Genomic DNA, 22551 nt, shown 5'->3' with positions numbered 1-22551 from the left:
GCTAACTGCAAGATCAGCAGTGCTGCTTGGGAGAGAGACAGGGCTTTCTACTCCCACAGAGAGTTACAGTCTTGGAAACCCTCAGAGGGTTAACTAGGAGTTGGCATTGAGCTTGGGTTTCCTTTGGTATTAAAATGTCCCACTGCCCATCTGTCAGTTGGTCCTACTGGGGGTTGTACTATTGTGACTTGGGTGGTTATGATACTGGAAGCAGGGTTGCCGATGGGGAACAGGTTTAAGTGAATCTTCTGGACTAGAAAGAAAGGTCAGGTGATATCGTTCCAGAAGCTGAAATGAGGACAAACCCAAAGCTCAAATGATGACAACAGAATCCCGTCCGATACGTCAACTCCTCAGTTGGCGTTGATTCCAAATGAACGGTGGTTGTAAAATGGGTTGAAGCATCCCAGTGAGGCAGGATGGGGCATTTCCTTCTGACCTCTGCTCATCAGGGGAATGCATGGAGTCACCATGAGTCAAAGCTGACTCGATGTCAACTCATGATCACAGTGTGTTTTCCATCATCAGAGCTGGAAGGAAGGAGCCTTACAGACCACACTTCCTTCTTCTTCAGCCCGGGCCCCAAGAGAAACTCGCTCCTCCCCAAATCTCCAGGTCAGAGAATGACTGCCATGTGCGTCCAGCTGCTAGGGCCACCCTCCTTGAAACCACCCTTTCTTCCTTCCTGCACCTACTATACCGACAGGTTCGTGGGCTTTCCTTTCAAAAGAGATTCAGAATGGAATCAGGTCTGACCTCCCCTTCTGCGGCCACCTCCGTCTGGGAGCATGGCGCTGGGGACTGAGTGGGAGCGAAGCCCAGTCCTGCTGCCCTCTGTCCCTAGGCAGCCTCTGCCTAGAAGGGCTCCCCTTTGACCCTACAGCAAGAGGCCCTGCAGAATGACACCTGCCTAATCAGTTAGCTAATAGCACGTCTCTGCTCAGATCCCTCTCACCAAACCAAACCCACTGTCAGCCAGTCGATGCCAACTGCAGGACGGGGTGGAACTGCCTCAGTGAGTTTCTGACACCGTAACTGTTGGCGGGAGTAGAGTTTCCTCTTTCCTCTGAGGAGCAGCTGGTGGTTTTGAACTATGGACCTTTTGGATTGTAACATAACTCATAGCCACTATACAACCCTCACACAACAGTGGCTCTATGGGACAGCGTGAGATATAACTTCAAGTCCTGGAAGAAGTAGAATATATACTTAAGGGTGCTCAGAGTCAGAATTGTTGATAGTCTCTATCTCTGGCTGGGTTGAGGAAAGTGGTATTAAGGTTTCAGTAAGTATGCTAGGTTGGGTTCTCTGGAGAAGTCAAACCCGTCATGCTTGTATGTGTTTGTGCAGAGAGTGAGATTTACATGGAGAAATGGTTTACACAGGTAGGTAAGTCCAGTCCGGTTCAAGTCAGGCTCCTCTTGACTCATGTAGCTGTGGAAGCTGAGGAGCAGGAAGCGGGAGGACAAAGGGAGAATGGGGGCAGGGAGGGGGGTGAGGGCACAGGCTGGCGGATGCAGAGGTAAATGAATCTGAAGCAATCCACTGTGGGTAGACCGCTGAAGGCAGCCCCTGGGATCAGCAGGTGACAGACACAACAGGAAATCAGCAAACCAGATGCAGGATCCAGCTCCAGCAGAAGGTGATGGGCCACAGAGAAATCTGTGTCTCTGCATAGTCTCGCTCTCATACAACAGATCACACCCCCAAGGAGGTGTCATCAGGCTGACTGACAGGTTGGCTCCACTCCTACCCTTAGCCAGGAGCATCTAGTTGACATCTTCCTTCACCGCCACAGTCAGCTAACTCAGAACTCAACCTCATTGATGGCTCAGTTAGGAGTGCTGTAATACCTGCTGCCAAAAGGGCAGGGATAAAAGAAGCAACATTCCTCTTGGATTCCATCTCCTACCACAGACCTTCTCTTTGGGTCTCCACTACACCAAGTAAGCACGTGCCTGGGGGCGCTCGGCCACAGCCCCGTCACTGCCACGGTGCTTGGTACCGAGGAGACCCTGCAGCAGTTCCTGGGGCGGTGAATCGCAGTTCATGCAGCATGGGACTGTAGCCATTTTCTAGAATGTTCTGTGCCTTGCCTGCCCGCCCGGGCTGTCTGATCCAGGGCTGATAGAGTCACGCTCCCGAGCACAGGGACCGCTCATCCGATGTCTGAACTTGGTCTCTTTCTGGGCTACTGACCAGTCCTCGCCTTCGCGGGTCTAACCAAGTCCCTTCCGATGGAGATGTCACCCTTCTTTTTTGAATGAAAACATTTGTTTTCTTTCATAACCGGACAATTAGGAAGATTCACATGTACTCCCTTTAAAAGAGACACTCCCCCAATTCCCTCACAAAAGTATGATCGAAGGCAGAGATCTGAAGAGCATGCGTGGTCAACAGCGTGGCAAGGCTCACGGCCTGCACAGCTGTTATGGGGCGAAGATGGGAACAGAAACGTGAGGGGCAATCCGAGGTCGGGGAGTGGCTGCTGGGTCCTGAGCACCCTGAAGCGTTTCCTGATGGTGATTCGGGCTGAGAGTACTCGTTGCCTGGGAGAACCGAGCAGGATGGGCTGAACAGGTCAGCGGTCCCAAGGGCCCAGCTTCTTCAGCGTGTGCACTCAGTCTCCCTCCTCCTTAAGACACTCCTGGAGAAAAAGACCTCACACTGCTAGATAGGATCCCAAATACCTACACAGTCTGGTCTGCAACTCGGTGGGCTCCAGCATGTCATTCATTTCTTGGGAGCTGGGTGGCACAAAAGATGAATGCACGTGGCCTTTAACTGAAAGAGACCCATGTTGAAGACCCAAGTCCACCAGAGGCTCCCTAGGAGAAAAGGCCTAATGATCTACCTCTGAAACACCAGCCATTGACAATCCTACGGGGCCTAGCTCTACCCTGGGACACTAGATGGAGCCATGAGTCGGAATGGACTTGGTGGCGGCTGCTGAAGGACTTGTGGAAAGTGGGAGTCTTCTAGGCTGTGGTGTAGGGATTACTCACTCTGTTATGTCCAGTCAGGAACCATGGGAAGCGCTCAGTAGTGGTTCTTTGTTGAATGAATTAATGGACAGCTTCCATTTTCCAGAGTATTTCCAATGCTGTACCAAACCTTAATACATGTCAACCTGCTACCCCAATGTTGCAGACTGGGTGATTGAGAAAAAGAGACAATTTGTCATTTGGCCAAAGAACCCCAGCAAGCCTGTGTGATGTTTCAACCAGGTGTCTGACAGCTCCTTCTTGTAACTCCCACGCCTTATGGCCCCTGCAGAAAAAGTTGGGGCATGGGAGAGATTTCTAGGCGAAGTTTTCGATGTACCTCAGAGGAAATAGACTCCCTGGGTGGTGAATTCAATTTGTGCCGACAGGCGACCAGGCACAATTGTGGAATCATTCCTTTTTCTCTTCCCAATGCATTTGGTCATTTCTCCTCCCTCCTCGCAGCAAATTTACCCCGCTGGTCACATTTTGCTCCAGTTAACATGGCATTTAATTTGCATTCCCTGAGTGCACATCGCCTGACAGGGGAGAGGTGCCAGGGCACAAAGGCAAGCCAAACACAATTAGAATCTCCTGAATCACCAGGTGGATAATCCACCTTGGACGCTGGAGAACGGATGTTGAAATCATGCTCCTTCCCATGGGGCCTTTCTCTGGGAAGTGACAAACTTGATGCAGCGTGGCAAGAGCTGTTCCCATCCCCCGCAGGGGGGCCAAGGCCATTGAGAGCTGTTGCCTCATCTACAAGAGAAGAGCAGAGCTGGGGAGGAGATTCAGGGCTGTCCCTGCCACTTTGTCCCTCTCTTCCTTAGGGTACATGGTAAGGAGGACAGGTATATCCAGTCAATGCCTACTTCTGTTGGGGAGGGGCTCCCAGGTGCTGTTTTAGATTATGGTGGAGCACACTGGCTACCTGGGACTGGGAGTCAGGTGGCGCTTGGGTAAGCACTCTGCATGGTTGGCAGTTCAAATCCACTTAGAAGTTCTATGGAGAAAGACTCGTCGACCTGCTCCTATAAAGATTACGGCCTGGGAAACTCAACGAGGCCTCTCTACTTTGTCACATAGAGTCACTGTGAGTCAGACCAGTCCAACAGCACCCAACCACAGCAGTTGCTTGAACCTAGGGTCCCACCCTATTGACATTTCATCCCAACATCATCCAGGTGGCTTGGCCTCATCCCTCAGGTGCTCTCAGCGGATGGCCAGGAAATCAACGAAGGATATGAATAAGAGCAAGCCTGATGACTTAGTGGTTATACACTGGGCTGCTACTCCATTGTTAGCAGTTCAAAACTACCAGCCGCTCTGCTGGAGAAAAATGAGACTGTCTACATCTGTAATGAGTTACAGTCTCGGAAACTCACCAGGGCAGTGTTACCCTGTCCTATAGGGTCACTATGTGTCAGAGTTGACTGGATACCAGTGAGTTTGAGTCTGAGATACCTATGCTGCGGCCTGACAAGCTACACAGTGGCTTGTTAACCTGTCTTGAAGGACAAAGTTGATAGGCAGGGTCCTTAGTTAGAAAAAGGAAGACACAGGGGTTAGTGGACACTGAACTCCTATTAAGTGTGACAGGAAAATGGGGCGATGATTGGATCACACAATGGGCGGAAGCAAGGCCACTTAACTGTACTGGTGAAAATTGTTGACCCGGCAGCTGTTTTGAAATCCATATATTTAGCACGAGGATAAGTAAGTAAATGAATACATGTAAGATGGCCGTAGCAAAGCAATAAACCAAGTGTAGGTCCCTTCTGAGGGTGGAGTCCATGAGCCCTGCCTGGCTTTTCTGCCCAAGCCAATGGACCGATACCAGCTTGGTTCTCCTGCGTTCCTCATGGCGTCTGGCACGTGGCACCAGCTCGACAGCTGTCGGAAGAACAAATGAATCCATGAACGAAGGGCAGTCACGGTCAACGCCTGGGGACCGGCAGCCATTTTGCCAGAGAGACGCTGCGGCATTTAATTGCCTGCAGACACCCTGGCATAACCGGGGATGCAAGAGAAGAGAGGGGCTGCGTGCCAGCCCCCGTCATAGCACATCATCCGACTGTGTGTGCAGGTAGGACTCTGTCATCTTCAAAAACATTGCCAAGACATTAACTAATTCTAAAAACAGCACCAATGAAATTGAAACTAGAGAGAGAATTTGAGGAATGCGCCATTTAATTACCAATATTAAAATTTGGCAAGCAGCGAACACTCCTCCAACCTCGGCAGTAAACACATTCCAGGACACCTCCTCCCCCCTTGGAGCCGCGTGAGCAGCGGGAGCCTATCATTCAAGTAGGGGACGAGGGATGCATGCACCAGATGAAACACCAACAGAGAGGCTGCCCCTGACTCACGGCGACCCATGTGTGCAAAAAGGAAACGATGCCGCGGCGGGCTTTCAGTCCCCGATACTTTTCAGATGTAGCTCTCCAGGCCTTTCTTCGGAGGTAGACTTGAAAGTCCGAACTTTTGGTTCTTAGCTGGGTGCTTAATCATTCGCCTCACCCAGGGACTCCCCACACCAGACAGGGGGAACCACAGGGCAACCTCCGAGTTCCCATGGGATCCAAGGATCTAGGATCCTGAGCCCCAGCTGAGGGTGGGCGAATGCTCAGGAGAAGCTGACTTTGGACAAATACTTGGGGGATTTTATGAAGTTGGAAGGGATAGCTTGGACAAAGATCCCTGACAAGAGAAGATGGCGGTGATTCTCCTGCAGCCTGAGCCACTGTTGGGGAGAGCTTGGCACGTCTTCTGTGCCCAGTGCTTTCCAAGGTGCTTTACCTGTATTAGCATATTTAAATGTCATAACATGATGCATCATTAGCTCTAGCATTGGGAAAAACAAAGCCAGGATGTTTAACTTGCGCAATGGTGCAGGACAGAACTGGGATTCAAATCCAGGCAGCTGACTCCGCAGTCCGAAGGCTTTTACCTGCTCTACTTCGCCACCTTTCCGAACATCCATAACCTCATCCCACCACTCATTTCCTGTCTCTGCGCATTCACCGGTACTTCCTAGGGTAGAGGCTTTCTTGGGGACCCACCTGACTTGAGTTCTTGACATTTTCTGCTGCCGGACCTTTAGGTAGTTGGAATCTTGAGACTGAAATCTTAAGAGAACTTGGCAAGGGGTTGGTGGCAGTGAGGATGAGGGAAATGGTATCTTTTTAAAAATTTCCACCCACAACCCAAACTGATTCCTGTAATTTATAGTAACGGCAGCTGATAAGGGCGACCTGCCTCAGATTGCAAACATACTCTTTCCACTTTGGGCTAGCAAATCTGATGCAGTTCTTTCTGTTTTAAAAACAAGCAGTAAGATACGTGTTTCAGTGTTCCTTTGAGCCCAAGAAGGTCCAGGAGGGGCCTGGGCCTTCCCTAGGTCACAGTGGCTTCCAGGGCTAGGGTGCGTCCCTGTAGAAGCAGACAGAAGAGAAAGCACAGACATTAGCTGGAAGCTTTGAGGGGGAAGGGTGGGTTGGGGAGTGGGCAGCAGGATCTTTTCAGAATGGGCATCAATTGCCTTCTTAGCCCTTAAGCTCAGAGAAAGATGAAACCGATTTGATATGGTGTGTGTATTGGTCGAGCTGTTGGGATATTGGATTTCCAGAAGAAACCCATACAAAGGCAAGCCCAGGTGGCCCTGGCTGGGTAGGATGGGTGCCCTTAGCGGAGGAAAGCAGCCCACCTGCTTCCTGCAGTGGATTGTGCACCAGCAACGGACTGCCCCGAGAAGGGCCTCTTCTTCCAGGTACTTGTGGAATCTGGAAACTCCTTGGCAGGTGGGTTCCGGGGTAGGCTATCTTTCCCATGCCTAGATTTCCAAAATGCATTGGGGACAGCTCTCATCAAGGTCTAAAGTTTGAAACCATCAGCAGCTCCGAGGGAGAAAGAAGGGGCTCTCTCCTCCTATAAACAGAAACCCCCAGGGGCAGTTCAACTCTGTCCCACAGGGTCCCAAGGTGCTGGTGTCGACTCAGGGTAGTGGGCTTGGGGGACAGATCTGACAGTTGATACACACATGGACAGCAGGTGGGCACCTGGTCAAGTAGAACTGTTTCTCCACTGGTGTTTTTAAATAGATGTGGTATACTGTCATTTCAATGTAGAAGTTTATTTTTCCAGAGTAACACAAATAACACAACACAGAGTTTCGTTTCAAGGTTTTTTGTTTGTTTGTTTTGTTTTTTTGCACATTCATTTTTCCTAGAACAAAAGTGAACAGTTTTTGGTTTTTTTTCTTTTTAAAATTGGAACCATGCTATTAGCTGTTTACAAAAGTGAATAAAAAGTAGCTCATTTTTAAGTCTAAAATAAACAAAATAGAAACAAGCGGGGTATTTTTTCTCTACAGTATTTAGCAAACATAAGAAAATCTTTAGGAACACACAAAAAGGAAAAAAAGGTTACAGGCATTAACAATATTTTATAATGAAGCTTAAAATCTATTTACATACATAAATACAATGAACTCTGTTGATGCAGCTCTTCTGGAAGAAAAAACAGCCAAATGATCAGCCTTAACAATACTGATCTAAGGGGAGGGGAGAAAAATCCAAACCAACCAATAAAAAGTCCCAAGCAATTGTATACTGTAGGTAAACAAAAAGGCATTTTGTTCAGATGTTAAAAAGCTTGGAGAGTATTGTTAAACCAATTGTTTTTTCCTTTAGAAAAGACTCCAAACCTAAGCCACTCCTCCCCACAGAAAACCCCCAAAAGCCACCAACAGCAAAAACCACCAGGACGGAATGTCCCCAGGAAACAGGTATTTCAAGACAGAGATCTGCAATCCTAAATCGCAGGACACTTGAGAGAAACCATTCATTTCCTTTCTAGTCCGTATTTCTGTTTATCTGCACAGAAACTGTAGGCAATAGAAAGGCTGTCTATTTACTCCCTGATTGTAATTTGCCTGGGAAAGCATCTGTTGCTACACTTGGCCAGCAAGCCGGCCCAGAGGGTTGGCAAAGCCTCTGCTGTGCTGGAAGACACACATAAGAAGGAGAAGGGCTGACTCACTAGGTGGCCTGTGTGCATGCTGTGGAACTGGAGCGCCTGGTGCTTGGGACATTTGGACGTGTGTGGGGGGTGGGAGGGTGGGGGCAGGGCGCCCCTTAGAGAAAGCAGGAGAAAGGAGAAGAGACTAGGTGGAGCTTAAAAGAGTGAGGGAGAGACAGATTCTTAAGGGAGCAAACTAAAAACGAACCGAAAGAGGTGTCTGTATTGAATTCATAAGGCTTGAATAAGCAGAAGTGGCTTATCTGCTCTCTTCTAGACTGATGCTGCTAGATACCCACACCGGGTTTGTACATCATTGGCTTGCATTATGGATCTCACTCTCACTGATAAATAGGACACCTTTATTTACCTGGAAACAATCAATACGATTTCTCAAGGGAGGAAAAAAAAAACCATGTGAGACCCATCTTTAAAACAACCAATGTTTGTTTTCATTGTTCTTTCTGCAACCATTAATTTGCGGTCGACGCTGCCGAGGGTCTGCAAAGCCGAGTGGCCGAGCCAAGGAAGGGGTTTGGAAGCAGCCACAAGCCCTTCCACGTATGGCTTTGGGTGGGAAGGTTGGAGGTGAGAACTCAGGATCCCTCTGCTAGGCATTAGGATGGGACTGAGTTGGACATCTCCCCAGACTTGAATTGGCAAGTTCTTCCTCTCCCCTGCCTTCATTTTCTCAGGTCAGCTCTGGCAGTATGTGGCGAAAAGTTCAATTTAGAGGAAATGCGCTAGTGGTTCTTTTTTGTATCTAAAAATTTTTTTAAATGTTTTGGCAATTGACGGCTAATTTGCTGCCAAAACTGTTAATCGAGAATAAAACATGCAACTGAATTGTGGAGGGAGCATTCTGAGTACAACACATGGAGTGTGCTCTGTGATCCTCCCAGAGCCGCCCTCCCTCTCTAGATAACAATGACCTGATACAACACATGCTGCTTCTTTAACTCTTTTACCAAAGTGCTACTGCATCTGTGTAAAACAAAGTCAATATATATATAAAACTCAACAACAAGGTGTTTTAAATAAGTCCAGCTGTTTTGCTGCCTGCAGCCAAAGATCTAATTTGAATCCTTAAATTTCTAAAATAAAAATTAAACACTGTTCTGAAGTCCTGCTTTCAAATACTCTTGAGTTGACCTGACATTGCTTCTTCTAATTTAAGAGGTACATTAAATAACAACCAGATCATTTTAAGCACACACACGTCAAAATCAGCAGTTAGTATTTTGAGCCGCATAACTGAATTCTGATTAAACCCTCCAAAAACAATTAGTGCCATAGAATCTACAGTGACATCGGATACATTTGGATTGTAGTTCTGGGCAGCAGCGACACACACCTTTCCTGTCATGTTGGGCACAGGTGTTGAGTACACACACCCACAGGGCAGGCTCTCAGTCTGGGTGGAAGCAATGCAGAGACTGTCAAGGCACACAAAAGGTCAATGACTTACTAGACTTGCTTCAGCATCACCCTCTAAAACTGTAGCTGGGGACCATTCCTCAAAGGCACCTGGTCTAGTCCCTTCCACTCCCCACCTTGGGACAGCCACATGTTGAAGGGTAAAGAAATGAGGCTAAAGTAATCTGAACTCTGGGGGTTGGTGATCTACTATTTAGAACTGAGCAGTAAAAGAACCTCTAAAATCATTCATTTGGTTCCCATGTGTGGGTACTTCCCCACACATCTCATTTAGGTGTTTGGTGAGAAGGCAGGCCTACCTTATCAGGAAGCTGTGGTGAGCCAACCCCTAGGCAGAAAATAAATCCTCTTTCAAGGGTCCCTGACCACTGTCACTGGCACCTACCTGAGCCTCCTGGGACTAGAACTGACCGCAGAAGAAAGGGAATCAATTAGGAGACCCTATGTTGAGCTTGGCAGGTAATTCCAAAATTCTGATCCTTGGAGTGACCTGCAGTTCCTAAAAAGCCCATTAAAACCACTGCTGCATTAGCTACCAACTGGTTTAACATGAAAGGAAGTTTAATGTAAACAATAATTCTAGATAACCAAGTGATCACATTACCCATCCTTTTTCCCCCAGCCTTCTTCAATGTGATACATTTAACTTTGGCTACTGCCAACACCCCCCCCCAATTTTTAATGTAGTACTTGATATTTTTCTTAATATAAAGTACATTTAAATAATAAAAAATTATCAACACATAAAGTAAATGTTTAAACATCAAGATACATAAATATCTAGAAATTCCTTGTGGGAAATACAGTAGTTGAAAATGACCCAAATCTGTAGCCGTGCCTCAAAAAAAAAAAAAACTACACAAAAATCCCAAAGAAAAGTTAAATAAGAACTTACAGAAAAAGGAATCATACTTTTTTTCAATTGTCAAAGCAAAAAAAACAAAAACCAGCAAGTTGAAGTTTTTATATATATATAAAAATAAAAACCACCCCAATGCAAATATGCATCCTGCAATTCATAAGGTGCGGAAAAGAATGTAAGAACATTAAAATATGCCTTAAGATATCAAACTGCATGAGTTGCATCCCCCCTCCCCCCCTTCCCCAAATTCCACTCTCTTTGGAATCAACAACTTGGTTAAAAAGTGAAAGTCAAGGGTATAAAATCTTTCCTTTATTCACAGCATTGCTAAATCAGAAGCATTCACAGTTTCCCGCTGGGAATCTTCCTGTTGGCCGGCTGGGTCGCGCTGGGCGGGGGCCCACAGAAATTGCGAAAGGCGTGGGCTGCAGAAGCGCGGGCGCGCGCACCCCCGGACGGTGGCCGGGCCCGCGACCCAAGGCGCGCGTGCATGCGCACGTGCGCGCGCGCATGCGCGGCGGGCGACTCGGTGCCGTGCCCCGACGACCCGGGGCCGCGCGCGCGCCTCAGTAGGGCCGCCACACGGCCTCCTCCAGGCGCGCGGCGGGCGCCATGTTGGTGGGCGAGTTGCTGTGGCTGCCCTCGGCCTCCACCACGTCGCTCTGGTTGGGCAGGCTGGGGTTGAGCAGCGCCGAGCCCGTGGAGGCGTTGGTGCAGGGCGGCAGGATGCGGGGCGGGGAGCGCTCGCCGCCCACCATGGAGAACTGGTAGGAGCCGGCCGAGGCGCCGTAGTACAGGTGGTAGGAGGGCGAGCTCGTCTGGAAGGCCCCCTGCGCCTGCGACGAGCCCGGGTAGGGCGGCGGCAGGTACGTGTGGTAGCGCGTGGCCGAGCCCATGGCCGACATGCCGATGCCGATGCCCGACGTGACGGGCGTCGGCGAGTAGGTGAAGGCGCCCGGGTAGTGCATGCGCGGATCCGAGATGGAAGGCAGGGTCGAGAACTGGCGCGGGTCTCCGAAGGCCGTCAGGTCGGGCGCGGCTGCAGGGGGCGTGGGGAAACAGCGAAACATCGCGTGAGTCGGGCGCCTGGAGACGCCATGCCGTCCGCCCGCGGGCCCTGGCGAGACTACCCGGAATGCCACAGCCGGCGAAGGAGGCGGCCTCGAACCTGTGACCGGAGGGAGGACGACGTCGCGCTGCAATCGAGTCAGTGTTGACTCTTAGCGACGCTACGAGCAGAACGGAACTGCCCCTCAGCGTTTCCCGGGAAGGTGACTCTTCCTGGGAGTAGAAAGCCAGAGGAGCAGCTGGTGGTTTCAAACTTTCAAACTGCTGACCTTGGCGTTAGCTGCCCAACCTTGAACCCTCCAGATGCTACCAGAATGTGAGAAGAAGAGGGGGAGCAAAAAGAAGAAGAGTCTCAAGGAGACGGAGTGACGCCGCGGCTCCGATGGGTTCGAAAGGAGGCAGTGGTTGTGAGGATGGCGAAAAGACTGGGCAGCGTCGTGTTCAGTTGTCTACGGAGTGACTATGGGTTGGAACCATCAGCAATAACGTAAGAGTGTATTACAATAGATCCACCATAAGAAACCCCGCGGGTATTTGAAATGCTGGTGGATACAGCATCACAACACACAAGCCACCACCGTGCGACAAACCGACAGGTCCCTGCAGAGACAGACACATCCAAACCCAACCCACTTCCCGTGTCATTGAGTTCTACTCATAGCAACCCTGTGGGACAGAGTAGAATTGTCTCACGGGGGTTCAAAGACCGTCTCTTTTCACAGAAGGAGGCCTGGGGGCCTAGTGGGCTGCGTTGAAAGGCTACCCCTCAAGGTCAGCAGTTTGAAGGTACCAGTTCCCGGACCGGAGAAAGACGAGGCTTTCTGCTGCGTTAGAGATTGACAGCTGTGGGAACCCCGAGGGGGCACTTCTACGCTGCCCTAGAGGGTGGCAGTGAGTCAGAATGGACTGGATATTTTTGGTAATCTTTTTGGAAGCAGACCGCCAGCTACCTCTGTCTCCCAGGGAGCACTTAGAGGGTATACACGGCTCACCTTTAGGTTAGCAGCGGAGTACTCTACTCACAGGGCCTCCTAGTATACATAGCATAAAATAGCAAATAGAAATGTAAAATCGATGGCATTCAGTGGATATAATGCAGATATACGTTACTTGTTGCACATACATGTCATGTCCATGGTGCCCCAGGATTTATTTTATTCTTTTAAAAGCGAAATCAGCTCTCCGTTTAGTATTTCTACCTACTGGTTTTAAAGTCCTTGAACCCAAACTCTTGCAGAGAGGCATGGGACTTGGCTCGGGGTTCTGGTTCTCCAGGCATGGTGGGGGTGGGGTGGCTGGGCTGCCACTGCTGGTCTGGTGAGTGACAGGTGGTGGGGCACCCTCTGTTCACTGTTCCAGCCACAGCCAGCTTTCCCAGTCCCCACCATGGCATCACCCGAAATGGGCTCTCCTGCATTTTAACCTGTTAGCACAGTGTCCTCACCGCACAGTCCACAGATACTCAGTGGTGCATGCTTGTATTGGTATCATCCTGTGGGTGTGGTTCTAAGTTTTCCTTCTGGTCCACAACTAGCAAGGATTTGAGGTGTTTCATCCTTCAATATATGACTGTCATCCTGCTACGGAAGCAGGGATGGGTAGTCACAACAGAGAAAGCCTGAAGGTTACGATCTGGTACTTTGCCGGAAGAAATTTGCCAATCTATTATATAATCAATATGGGAATATACCGGAATTAATATAAACCTAAGGAGCCCTTGTAGCTTAGTGGTTACACATTGGGTTGATAACTGTAAAGTCAGTGGTTTGAAACCACCAGCTGTTCTGTTGGAGAAAGATGGGGCTTTCTGTTCCCATAAAGAGTTACAGCCTCAGAAATTCACAAAGGCAGTTATACCCTGTCCTGTACAGTTGCTGTGAGTTGGGATTGGCTCAATGGCTGTGAGGTAATTGATTATTTCAATATAATTCTAATAATGTATAGTCATAGATAACTATATAACAGGAGGCCTGGTGGCATAGTGGGTTACGTGTTGGGTCCCTAACTGACAGGTCAGCAGTTCAAATCCACCAGACTCTCCTTGGGAGAAATATGAGGCTGTCTACTCCTATAAAATTCTCTGAAACTCACAAGAGCAGTTCTACCCTGTCCTATATGGTTATTGTGAGTCAGACTTGACCAGATGGTTGTGAGCTGAGTGAGAGCGATAATACCTGTTCACGTCATGACTATGTTAACAGAATGTAGCGTACATCACATTGTTACTGATTGATAATAGAATGCATTCTACATGCTATTAGTTTGCATCATAGGAAACTGCCATATTTGTCGGTCTAGAGCAGTTGAGAAGGAGCCCTGGCCGTACAGTGGTTAGACACTTTTTACTGTTAACAGAAACTGTTGAAACCTGCCAGTAGCTGATGGCAGCCTTACTTCCACACAGGTAATAGCTTCAGAAGTTCGGCGGGGCAGTTCTGCTTTGTCCTGTGTCCCAATGAGTCAGACTTCAATTGATGGCAATGAGTTTGGTTTAGAGCACTTGAAAATTGGCAATTTCCTATGATTCAACCTATCACAGCTGTAATTGTGACTGAGGGATTATTAATCTTATTACCATTCATCTCTCTCCTCCTATCTGCCTCTGGATTAGGAGTGACCCAGCCTTGATTTCAGTGGCCCATCTCTAATGCAGCCATGGCACCTGGATTGGACGAAGACCCACAAACAACCTGATATGTCAGATGGCACAACTGACATAGATCAAAGACTGCCGCCTTCACTACAGATCACATCTCACCCAAAGAAAGCAAAAGCCCTCACAACTGGACCCATAACTCCATCGCCTTCAAAGGAGCAGAGTGAGGTTGTCAAGGACTTCATTGTACGTGGATCCACATTTGAGGCTGAGGGAAGCAGCGCTCATGAAACCAAATGATGTATTATTGCATTGGGCATATGTGCTGCAAAAGACCTCTTTAAAGTGTTAAAAAGCTAGAAAGTCACCTTGAGGACTAAGGTGAACCTGACGCCAGCCGTGGTATTTTCCGTTACCTCCCATGTATGTGAAAACTAGACAATAAATAGGAAAGACTGAAGAAGAATTGATGCCTTTGAGTGATATTGATAAAGAATATTGAATATGTCATGAATGGTAATGGGAAGGAACAAATCTGTCTTGGAAGAGCTGCGGTGAGAATTCTCTTTGGAAAGAAGATAGCAAGTCTTCACCGTATACTTTGGATATGTTATCAGGAGGGATATCACTGAGTCAACTTCAACTCAAAGCAACCCCATAGGACAGAGTAGACTGGCCCTTTGGATTTCTGAAACTAACTCTTTATGGGAACAGAAAAGCCTCATCTTTCTCCCAAGGATTAGCTAGCGGGTTTGAACTGCTAACCTTACAGTTAGTAGCCCAACATGTAACCCATTGGGCTATCGGGGCTCTTTGGAGAGAGACTTTGTGCTTGGTTAAAGGTTAAGAAAAAGAGGAAGACGCTCAACAGCATGGATTGACCCAGTGGCTGTAACAATGGGCTCAAACATAACAACTGTGAGGAAGTTGCAGGACAGGATAGTGTTTTTTTCCTCTTGTACATAGGGTTGCTATGAGTTGGAACCTACTTGACTACATTTAACAACAACAACAACATTCTCTGATATTTGGGGACTTCCATTTTTCCCCATAGACTTGGAAGCTGCCTCCTCATTGCTTCAGTTCGTTGCTAGGAGGAATGGATGTGGGTTTTGCTTTAGCGACTCTCTTATTTTTTGCAGGTGTTGACATTTTAGCAAGAAGGACAAAACGTTGCCTAGAAAATTCCCCTTGGCCATGGAGACTTTCACCAGCTGTTTCTGACGTCCCTGTGATTAAGTGCATCCTGGTGCTTGCTTCTTAACCACACATACAGCTCTTGAGAAACATCAGGGCGTCTGGGTGGCAGCAAGGACTCCTTGTGTCCTATAGATCAGGGTTCCTCAGGGGTCACTGCTGACAAATTGGACCAGGCCATCTATTGTGGGGGCTGTCTTGTACTACAAGGTAGTTAGAATCCCTGGCCTCTACCCACTAACACCTCTCCACCCCAGACCCCCTCACAGCATCCCCTTGCCCAGGTATGACAAGGGAAATGTCTGGCAACATTACCAAGCACCCCAGGAGTGGAGGTGGGGTGGACATGGTGCAAAAGGGCCCCAGCTGAGAAGCACCACTGTCTTTGTCTCCGGGGGTGGGATGGGGTGTGTGTGTCCTTCTCTGATGTCCTCATTCAGTGGCCAGGCCAGACTACAGTCAGTACATCAGCAGATCCAAACCACAGCGACAGAGCAGAGCAGAGGCAGGAATGAAAAGCTTTCCTCTGTCAGTTCTCAGGTTGACACCCAAAGGGACTAAGCCGGGCACAGTGTGGGCAGCCTGCATCCCTGTATAAGTTCAGGCTGATGGGGCACCTCAGGGGAGGCAAAAGCTTGTTCTGAAAGGCCAGCTATCAGGGCGGATTAATCTGTTTGTAGAAGGCATCGGCTGTTGATCAACTTCCTCATATTTCAAGCCTATTATTCCAGCAGGGAGCCAATTCTTTTTTCTTTCTTTCCCCTCTCTTTATAATCGTCTTTTGCTCTAACAGACACATTAAGGGGGAGAAAACAGTCTCCTGTAAATTTTTGGAGAATGTGATGAGGGGATCTATTCCTCATCAGAGGGGTAATTAAAGTTTATAGAGAAAGCCAACAGTCTGCAGCAAATCCCCCATCCTAATGAGGAAAGCAGGAGGCGGGCGTTCACACAAACACTCCTGTGAATCATCTCAAAGCAGTCAGACGTGTGGGCAGGGAAAACTTTGTAAATGGACAGTGGTTCGAGGACTGCCTTTTCTTGGCCATTGCTGGAGCCAGTTCTGAAGACGGGCCTCGTCCCTGCCCCCGCAGCAGCTTGGCCATCTGTGAGCAAGTCCTGTGTCACTTGTTTGTGCTTACGCAGAGAGAGTTAAGAGGAAGCGTGACTCCATTTTTCCAGTGAGATTTATACAGTCTCCGGAGAAGCAGAGGTGGGAGGGGAAACCCTGAACCAGCAGAGTTGATGTTTTCGTATGAGGCAACGCTGCGGACACAAGTAGATGCCTTTGCCCATGATTCCTCCTGCTTCCTTTGCCCCGAGACAAGAAGGTGAATCTCCTGGAGATGAATAAAAGGTGGCCTTGTTTCCTGGGCTGTCTGGACATGCTCTGCCTATCTGTCCCAACTCCTGCTCAGAGATGCGGTCATGGCACCGAGTGACGAATCGGGAGTGAGCCCATGGTTTGTCACAGGCAAAAGTGCCGGATGCTGTTAACCACCTCTTTGTGCTTGTGGGGGAATATCTAAATCAGCGGTTCTCAACTTGTAGGTCACGACCCCTTTGGGGGTGGAACAACCCTTTCACAGGGGTCACCTGATTCATAACAGCAAAATTACAGTGATGAAGTAGCAAGGAAAATAATTTTATGGTTAGGGCTCACCACATGAGGAACTCTGTGAAAGGGTCGCGGCATTGGGAAGGTTGAGAGCCATGGCCCTAAAAGCTCTGAAATCATGACCAGCAGTTTTCTCCTTGTGGCAGCAGCTGCAACCTGCAGAGGACCAGCTATTTGCAAAATGGATGCAAAATGATATAGAAAAAAAATTGTCTTTGTCACACTTTGATAACAAAACAAAGCAGGCCCTTTAGATAGGTTCAAATTCAAATGATTTATCCAAATCTTTGTATCATTTGATGTTTACTCTGACACCCTTACTAAGGCTCAGCCCCTCAGGCTGCAGCTCATCTGTTGTCCTGGCTGGCCCGCCCAGTGCCCCCACTGCCACCCGGCCCATGCTGACTGACAGCAACCCTGCATAAGTTTCCCAGACTGTAAATCTTTACAGGAACAGACAACCAAAACTTTTCGCCTGCAGAGCAGTTGGTGGGTTTGAACCGATGACCTTGAAAGTAGCAGCCAAATGCCTAACCCATAGTGATACTTAGAGCTCTTTCTGGGCTGGCCTCCAAAAGTCAAAACCAAACTCAACTACCATTGAATCAACTCTGACTCATCGTGACCCTATAGGACAGGGTGTAACTGCCTCTGCGGGTTTCTGTGACTAACTCTACTAGAAAGCCTCATCTTTCTCCCAATGAATAAGCTGGTGGCTTTGAACTGCTAACCTTTCGGTTAGTAGTCCACATAACCCACTATGGCACCAGGGCCCAGTGTCCCCCTCATTCAATAGAGTGTTACGGATTGAATTGTGTTCTACAAAATAATGCTTTAACAGGGCTTTCTTTGTTGTGTTAATAAGGTCATATCAGTGTAACTCAAAATCAAACTCAGTGCCCAAGTGGATTCTGACTCATAGCGACCCAGAGTAGATCTGCCCTGTGGCTTTCAACATGGGGAGCAGATAGCCTGGTCATTCTCCCTCGGGGCAGCTGGTGGGCTTGAACCACTGACCTGCTTAGCAGCTCTGTGCATAGCCCACTATGCCACCAGGGCACCTATATCAGTGTAGGCTGTGTCCTGAACCTAATCACTTTCACAAAACAAGTAGAGCAGAGTTGACATAGAAGCAAGCCAAGACAGTTGGGAATGGAAATGGCTAGAGACCATCACAAGGAACCCGGGAATAGAAAGAGACGAGAGTTGTCACTAGAATCTACCCTGAGTTCAGACTTCTAGTCGCCTCAACTGTAAGGAAATGGGATTTCTGTTCTAGACACACACACTGACAGGCCCTAGGGAACTAGATTGTGGGGTGAGGTAGGGAGCCCTGAGTCCCTCGTGGAGCTGTTTGGGAGTAGGAAATCTGGGGATTAGCAGATTCAGGTATTTGGGTTGGAAATGTTTCCCCAGTGATGGGGCTAAATATTTGCCATGACAGCTCAAGTCTTCCTTCTGCAGCTTGACATGCATGAAAGCTGCCCCACGCCGGGGCCCCTCCCACTGCCCCAGAGGATTAAACCGCCTGATCAGACAATGGCAGCCCTAAAAGGCTCTTTTGCATGACTCAGATTAATGTATACTGTCCGTTGCTCAAGTTGGCAGCTAAACATTAGGATTTTTTTTTTTTTAAGAAAAGAAAAGCAAACCTTCCAGATGACAACTCTTTTCAGACAAGGTGAGGAGTCAGTCTGAAAAGGATCAGGAGACAGAGTCCCAGTCATCCGGGCAGAAGGAAGCCCAGGTGGGGCTGGGGGCAGGGATAAGGGCAGACACAGAGCCCCCGAGACGATGAAAAGGTGAAGCAGACACACGGTATTGGGAGTGTCAGGTTCTCAAAGCTGTAGGTCAGTCAGCCACTTTCCTTTCATGTGTCCTAGCCCCCTGCCCCGCCAGAAGGGTGCTGCCACTTTTCCGGCCTGAGCTCCTGGGGCCTGTGGGGATGTGCTCCTGCCAAGTTGCAGAGCAGTGTCTCAAGGTGCTACACACTCAGGAGACAGTCTTGGGCCTTCTACTCCTGTAGAGGTCTAGGCTCAGAGACCCACAAAGGCCTCTAGGCTTGCTATGAGTCAGAATCCACTTGTGGTAGTGAGTTTGGTTGTAACCTCCCAAGCCATAAAATGTCCTTAAAAAAACAAAAGCAAAAAATCAGTTGCCATGGAGTTAATTCTGACCCATGGGGCTGTCATGGTCATGACCTTCAAGGAACCAGATAATCTGGTTTTCCTTCCCTGGGGTCTCTGGGTGGGTCTAAGCCACCAACCCTGGGGGTTCACAACCTGATGCTTCACTCTGTGCAGCACCTCTATGTGTGCCCCTAAGATGTCTTTACTTCCCGATACTCAGAAGCATAACCCAAACGTGATGGGCATTTGAGAGTTGCCATGGGGATCCGTTCCGATGCCTGGACACCCCAACTGTGTTGAACGGAACTGTGCTCCACAGGGTTTTCAGCGACTGGTCGTTGGGAAGCAGATCTCCAGGACTTTCCCCAAGGTGGCCCTGGTCGACTCTAACCACCATCCAGCAGCCACATACATTAACCATTGGCACCAACCACAGAATCCATGTGTGTGTGTGTGTGTGTGTGTGTGTGTGTGTGTGTATACATCCATATATATGGATATATATACCATATATATGGTATATATATATGGCTTCTAGGCTTCTTAGACTGTAAAGTGCCTGCTTTGGATGGTGACCAAACCAAGAGACTTATGTAATGGATCCTAAGGCACATACCAACAGCAGGGGAGTTTCCAAGGAAACAGTTATGGTGTCACAAGCCACTGAAAAGAAGAGAGAAAGCTGACGATTGATGGCCTAGGAAATCCACCAGTCTCTGACGCCTCCAGAAGCCACAGACTGAACAGCAGGCATCCCTATGTGACTCCCTCAACACGCTGGCCCGGCAGGTGCTGTGGAAATGCTGGCAGCCCTGCCAGACAAGAATGGGATGGATGAGCCATGGAGCTGGCTTTCCCATTACACTGTGGCACCCAAGAACCCTTTCAGGCAGTGCTTCTCAATAGGTTTTCCTCTCGGGGACAGCCAACAGTGTCTGGAGAGAAGCTGGGCTGCTAACCACAAGGTCAGCAATTTGAAACCACCAGCCAGTCCATGGGAGAAAGATGAGGCTTTCCACTCCCGTAGAGAATTGCAGGCTCAGAAACCCACAGAGAGTGCTATCCTGTCCTTTAGTCACAGGGAGTCGGCATCGACTCAGAGGCGGTGCGTTTGAATTTTGTTTTGATCTGGAGTTGTCTTTGCCACGACTCTAGGGGAGGCGGTGCTCTGGCACCTGGCAGTCAGGGGTGCTGCTAAACATCCTACATGCCCAGGACAGCCCCGCAGGGAAATGTCTCTCAACCCCCACATGCTGCTGTGGAGAAACCCGCTCACAGTGTCCGTCAGACGCCAAAGAGAAGCTACACCAGCAGGTGGAATCTTAGGTGGTCCCCATCATCTGGAACACACCACGGGCCCCTCTGTGAATAGCAGCCCTGGTTCTTTGCCCCCCTTTCCTGGCCCCTGAGTGGGTATAAGAGCTGAAAAGCCCAAATAGGCTTGTCCCCTCCCACCCCCAACTGCAGTCCACCTGCAAGTGCGTCTTCAACTACAGTGCTGCTGAGGGAATGGTAGACAGACTGAGTGTCAGCTTGGCCTGGCTCCAATCCCAAAGCCCCCACGCCGAGTTTCCTCTTGCTTCCCACAAAGGTGTTTTTCTCCGGCGCCTGATTTCCTTGTCCATGAGCGAAAGTTGATCGCCAAGCCCAAAGGGCTTGCAGGTTCAGTGACTAATATTTAATGAGCTCGTACTGACAGCCTCGGTGCCAACTGGGACGGACGCCTGAGCTTTCACTGTGTCTCGCTCTCACCTGGCTCTGCGCAGCTCCTTCCATCTACTGGGTTGGGAAAGTCTCCATTGCATCTACTGGCAGCCCGTTGCTACATGGGCCATGACAGTTCCCCCAGTCCAGTGTCACTTGGAACCCTAAGTTCTAGAGGCGGACCACTGACATGACTTTTGATCCTGTTAACCCTTTGACTGTCACCATGTCCTGTCGAACATGAGCCATCCCTATACTCCCAGGGGATTGGCTTCCCCAAGTCACATCTACCAACATAGGTCCAAGGTCCGGCCCGTGTCAGAGAGCTCAGTGCCTGGGCGTGGGGCTTAGAGTCGGGATAAACTCACTCATCCATCCATGGCCAACTAGCCAGGCCCACGTCAGAGCACCAAGGGGCCTCTGTGAACCCTGTGTTAGTCCAACCCCTTGGTGCACCTCTGCCTCTCGCGCCCCTTGCACTGTGCTGGGCAGGAGGAGTGCATTTGCAAGCAGCTTACTTGAGAGTCGACTGGAAAGCTCAGCAGAGAGGCTTGTCATGCCGCTGGCCCGCCCCGGCGAGATGGGCGTTGCTGGGTGCACGGAGGGAGAGGTGATGGATCCCAGGTACTGGTAAGACTGATCGTAGGACCACGGCGGGGATGGCTGGATCTGCCTGGTATCTGCAGAGAAGCAGGGAGGGCCGTTACAGGTGGAGTGGACGGGCTTTCAGAAAACTGAAGAGCCTTTTAAATCAGAAGCCAGCCCCCTCTACTTAAACGTGTTGCATACACATCAGATTTGTTTGCCATTGTTGGTGGCTCGGGTCGAGTCAGTCCCTGACTCGTGGTGAAGCCAAGCCCGGTGGAAAGAAACTGCCTGCTCCTGCACCATCCTCCCCAGCAGCCCTCTGCAGATGGGCCACTGCGATCCAAAGGGTTTGCATGGCCCAGTTCTGTCTTTTCACCTTAATTGGACGCCCTGCTGAAAACCTGCCAAGCAACAAGCAGTCAGCAGGCCTCCGGTGACAGATGGGCGGGGTTGTGCAGGAGATGTACCGAGTGGGAATGGAATGTGCGTCTTCCTGGGTGGGCCGGGAGCGTTACACCACTGTCCCCACATTTATCACAGAGGCACCTTTATCAGCTTTGGATTAGCCCAGGACACCCCAGTATTTCTGTTGGCTGGTTCTCCCCCAATAAGAAACAGAAGTATAGGTCCATTTTTTGAGATTTGGAAACTTCCTACTAAAGGTTTTCTTAAGCCCTAGTGGCTGCTAACCGGAAGCTCAGCACCAATCTTCCCCTAATTGAAACCACCAGCCACTCCATGGGAGAAAGATGAGCTAAGGAGTTACAGGCTTGGAAACCCACAAGGACAGTTCTACCCCGCCCTACAGGTTAGTATGGGTCAGAATCCACTCAAAGACAGTGGGTTTTGAGATTGATAGGATGAGAAGAGAGGATTACATTTTCAAGGTAGAAGTATTCATGTCCAAGCTGTTTTACTGTATAACAGTTGGCACCTTCAAGTATTGACTATTCAGACAATTTCAGCCTTGTCATTAATTATGGTTATCACCATCACAAAGCATTTGTTCAAATGTTTATGAGCTCAGGTGATCCAACATTTTACCTGTAATCAGTAAGCAAAAGAAAAAGTAGTGTTTTGTGTACCTTTGGCAAAAATAGGAGACCTGGTGGCACAGTGGTTACGAGTTGGGCTGCTAATGAAGCAGCAGTTCAAAACCACCAGCCTCTCATAAGAGCAAGAGATGATGCCTGCGGAGATTTACAGCCTGGGAAACCCACAGGCGGAGTTCTTCCCTGCCCTAGAGCATCTCCATGCATTGAAGGGGAGTCTGTTTGTTTGTTTGTGTCTCCCCCCCCCCACCAAATTCAATGGTTTTAAAAAAATGTTTTCTACTTTGATAC

General features: G+C 49.1%; 1 protein-coding gene and 1 pseudogene across 2 annotated transcripts in view; both read right to left on the bottom strand.

Moving 5' to 3' along the window:
- Positions 1–1426: 1426 nt before the first annotated feature.
- LOC142440511 (H/ACA ribonucleoprotein complex subunit 3 pseudogene) lies at positions 1427–5369 on the bottom strand (annotated as a pseudogene).
- Positions 5370–7142: 1773 nt separating this feature from the next.
- Positions 7143–22551, bottom strand: part of RUNX1 (RUNX family transcription factor 1) — a 122553-nt gene continuing 107144 nt past the window's right edge. The window contains exons 5-6 of one of the 2 annotated variants that reach the window (XM_075542326.1): positions 21139–21300; positions 7144–11347 (exon numbers count right to left, since the gene is read on the bottom strand). In XM_075542326.1, the coding sequence (XP_075398441.1) occupies positions 10875–11347; positions 21139–21300 (635 nt within the window). In that variant the 3' untranslated portion in view covers positions 7144–10874. Of the gene's footprint in view, positions 11348–21138; positions 21301–22551 lie in introns of both variants that reach the window. The other variant, XM_075542327.1, reaches the window with a different exon arrangement.

This window comes from Tenrec ecaudatus, chromosome 2 (assembly GCF_050624435.1).
Source record: "Tenrec ecaudatus isolate mTenEca1 chromosome 2, mTenEca1.hap1, whole genome shotgun sequence".
Classification (NCBI taxonomy): domain Eukaryota; kingdom Metazoa; phylum Chordata; class Mammalia; order Afrosoricida; family Tenrecidae; genus Tenrec; species Tenrec ecaudatus.
This window is presented reverse-complemented; position numbering and strand designations above follow the sequence as displayed.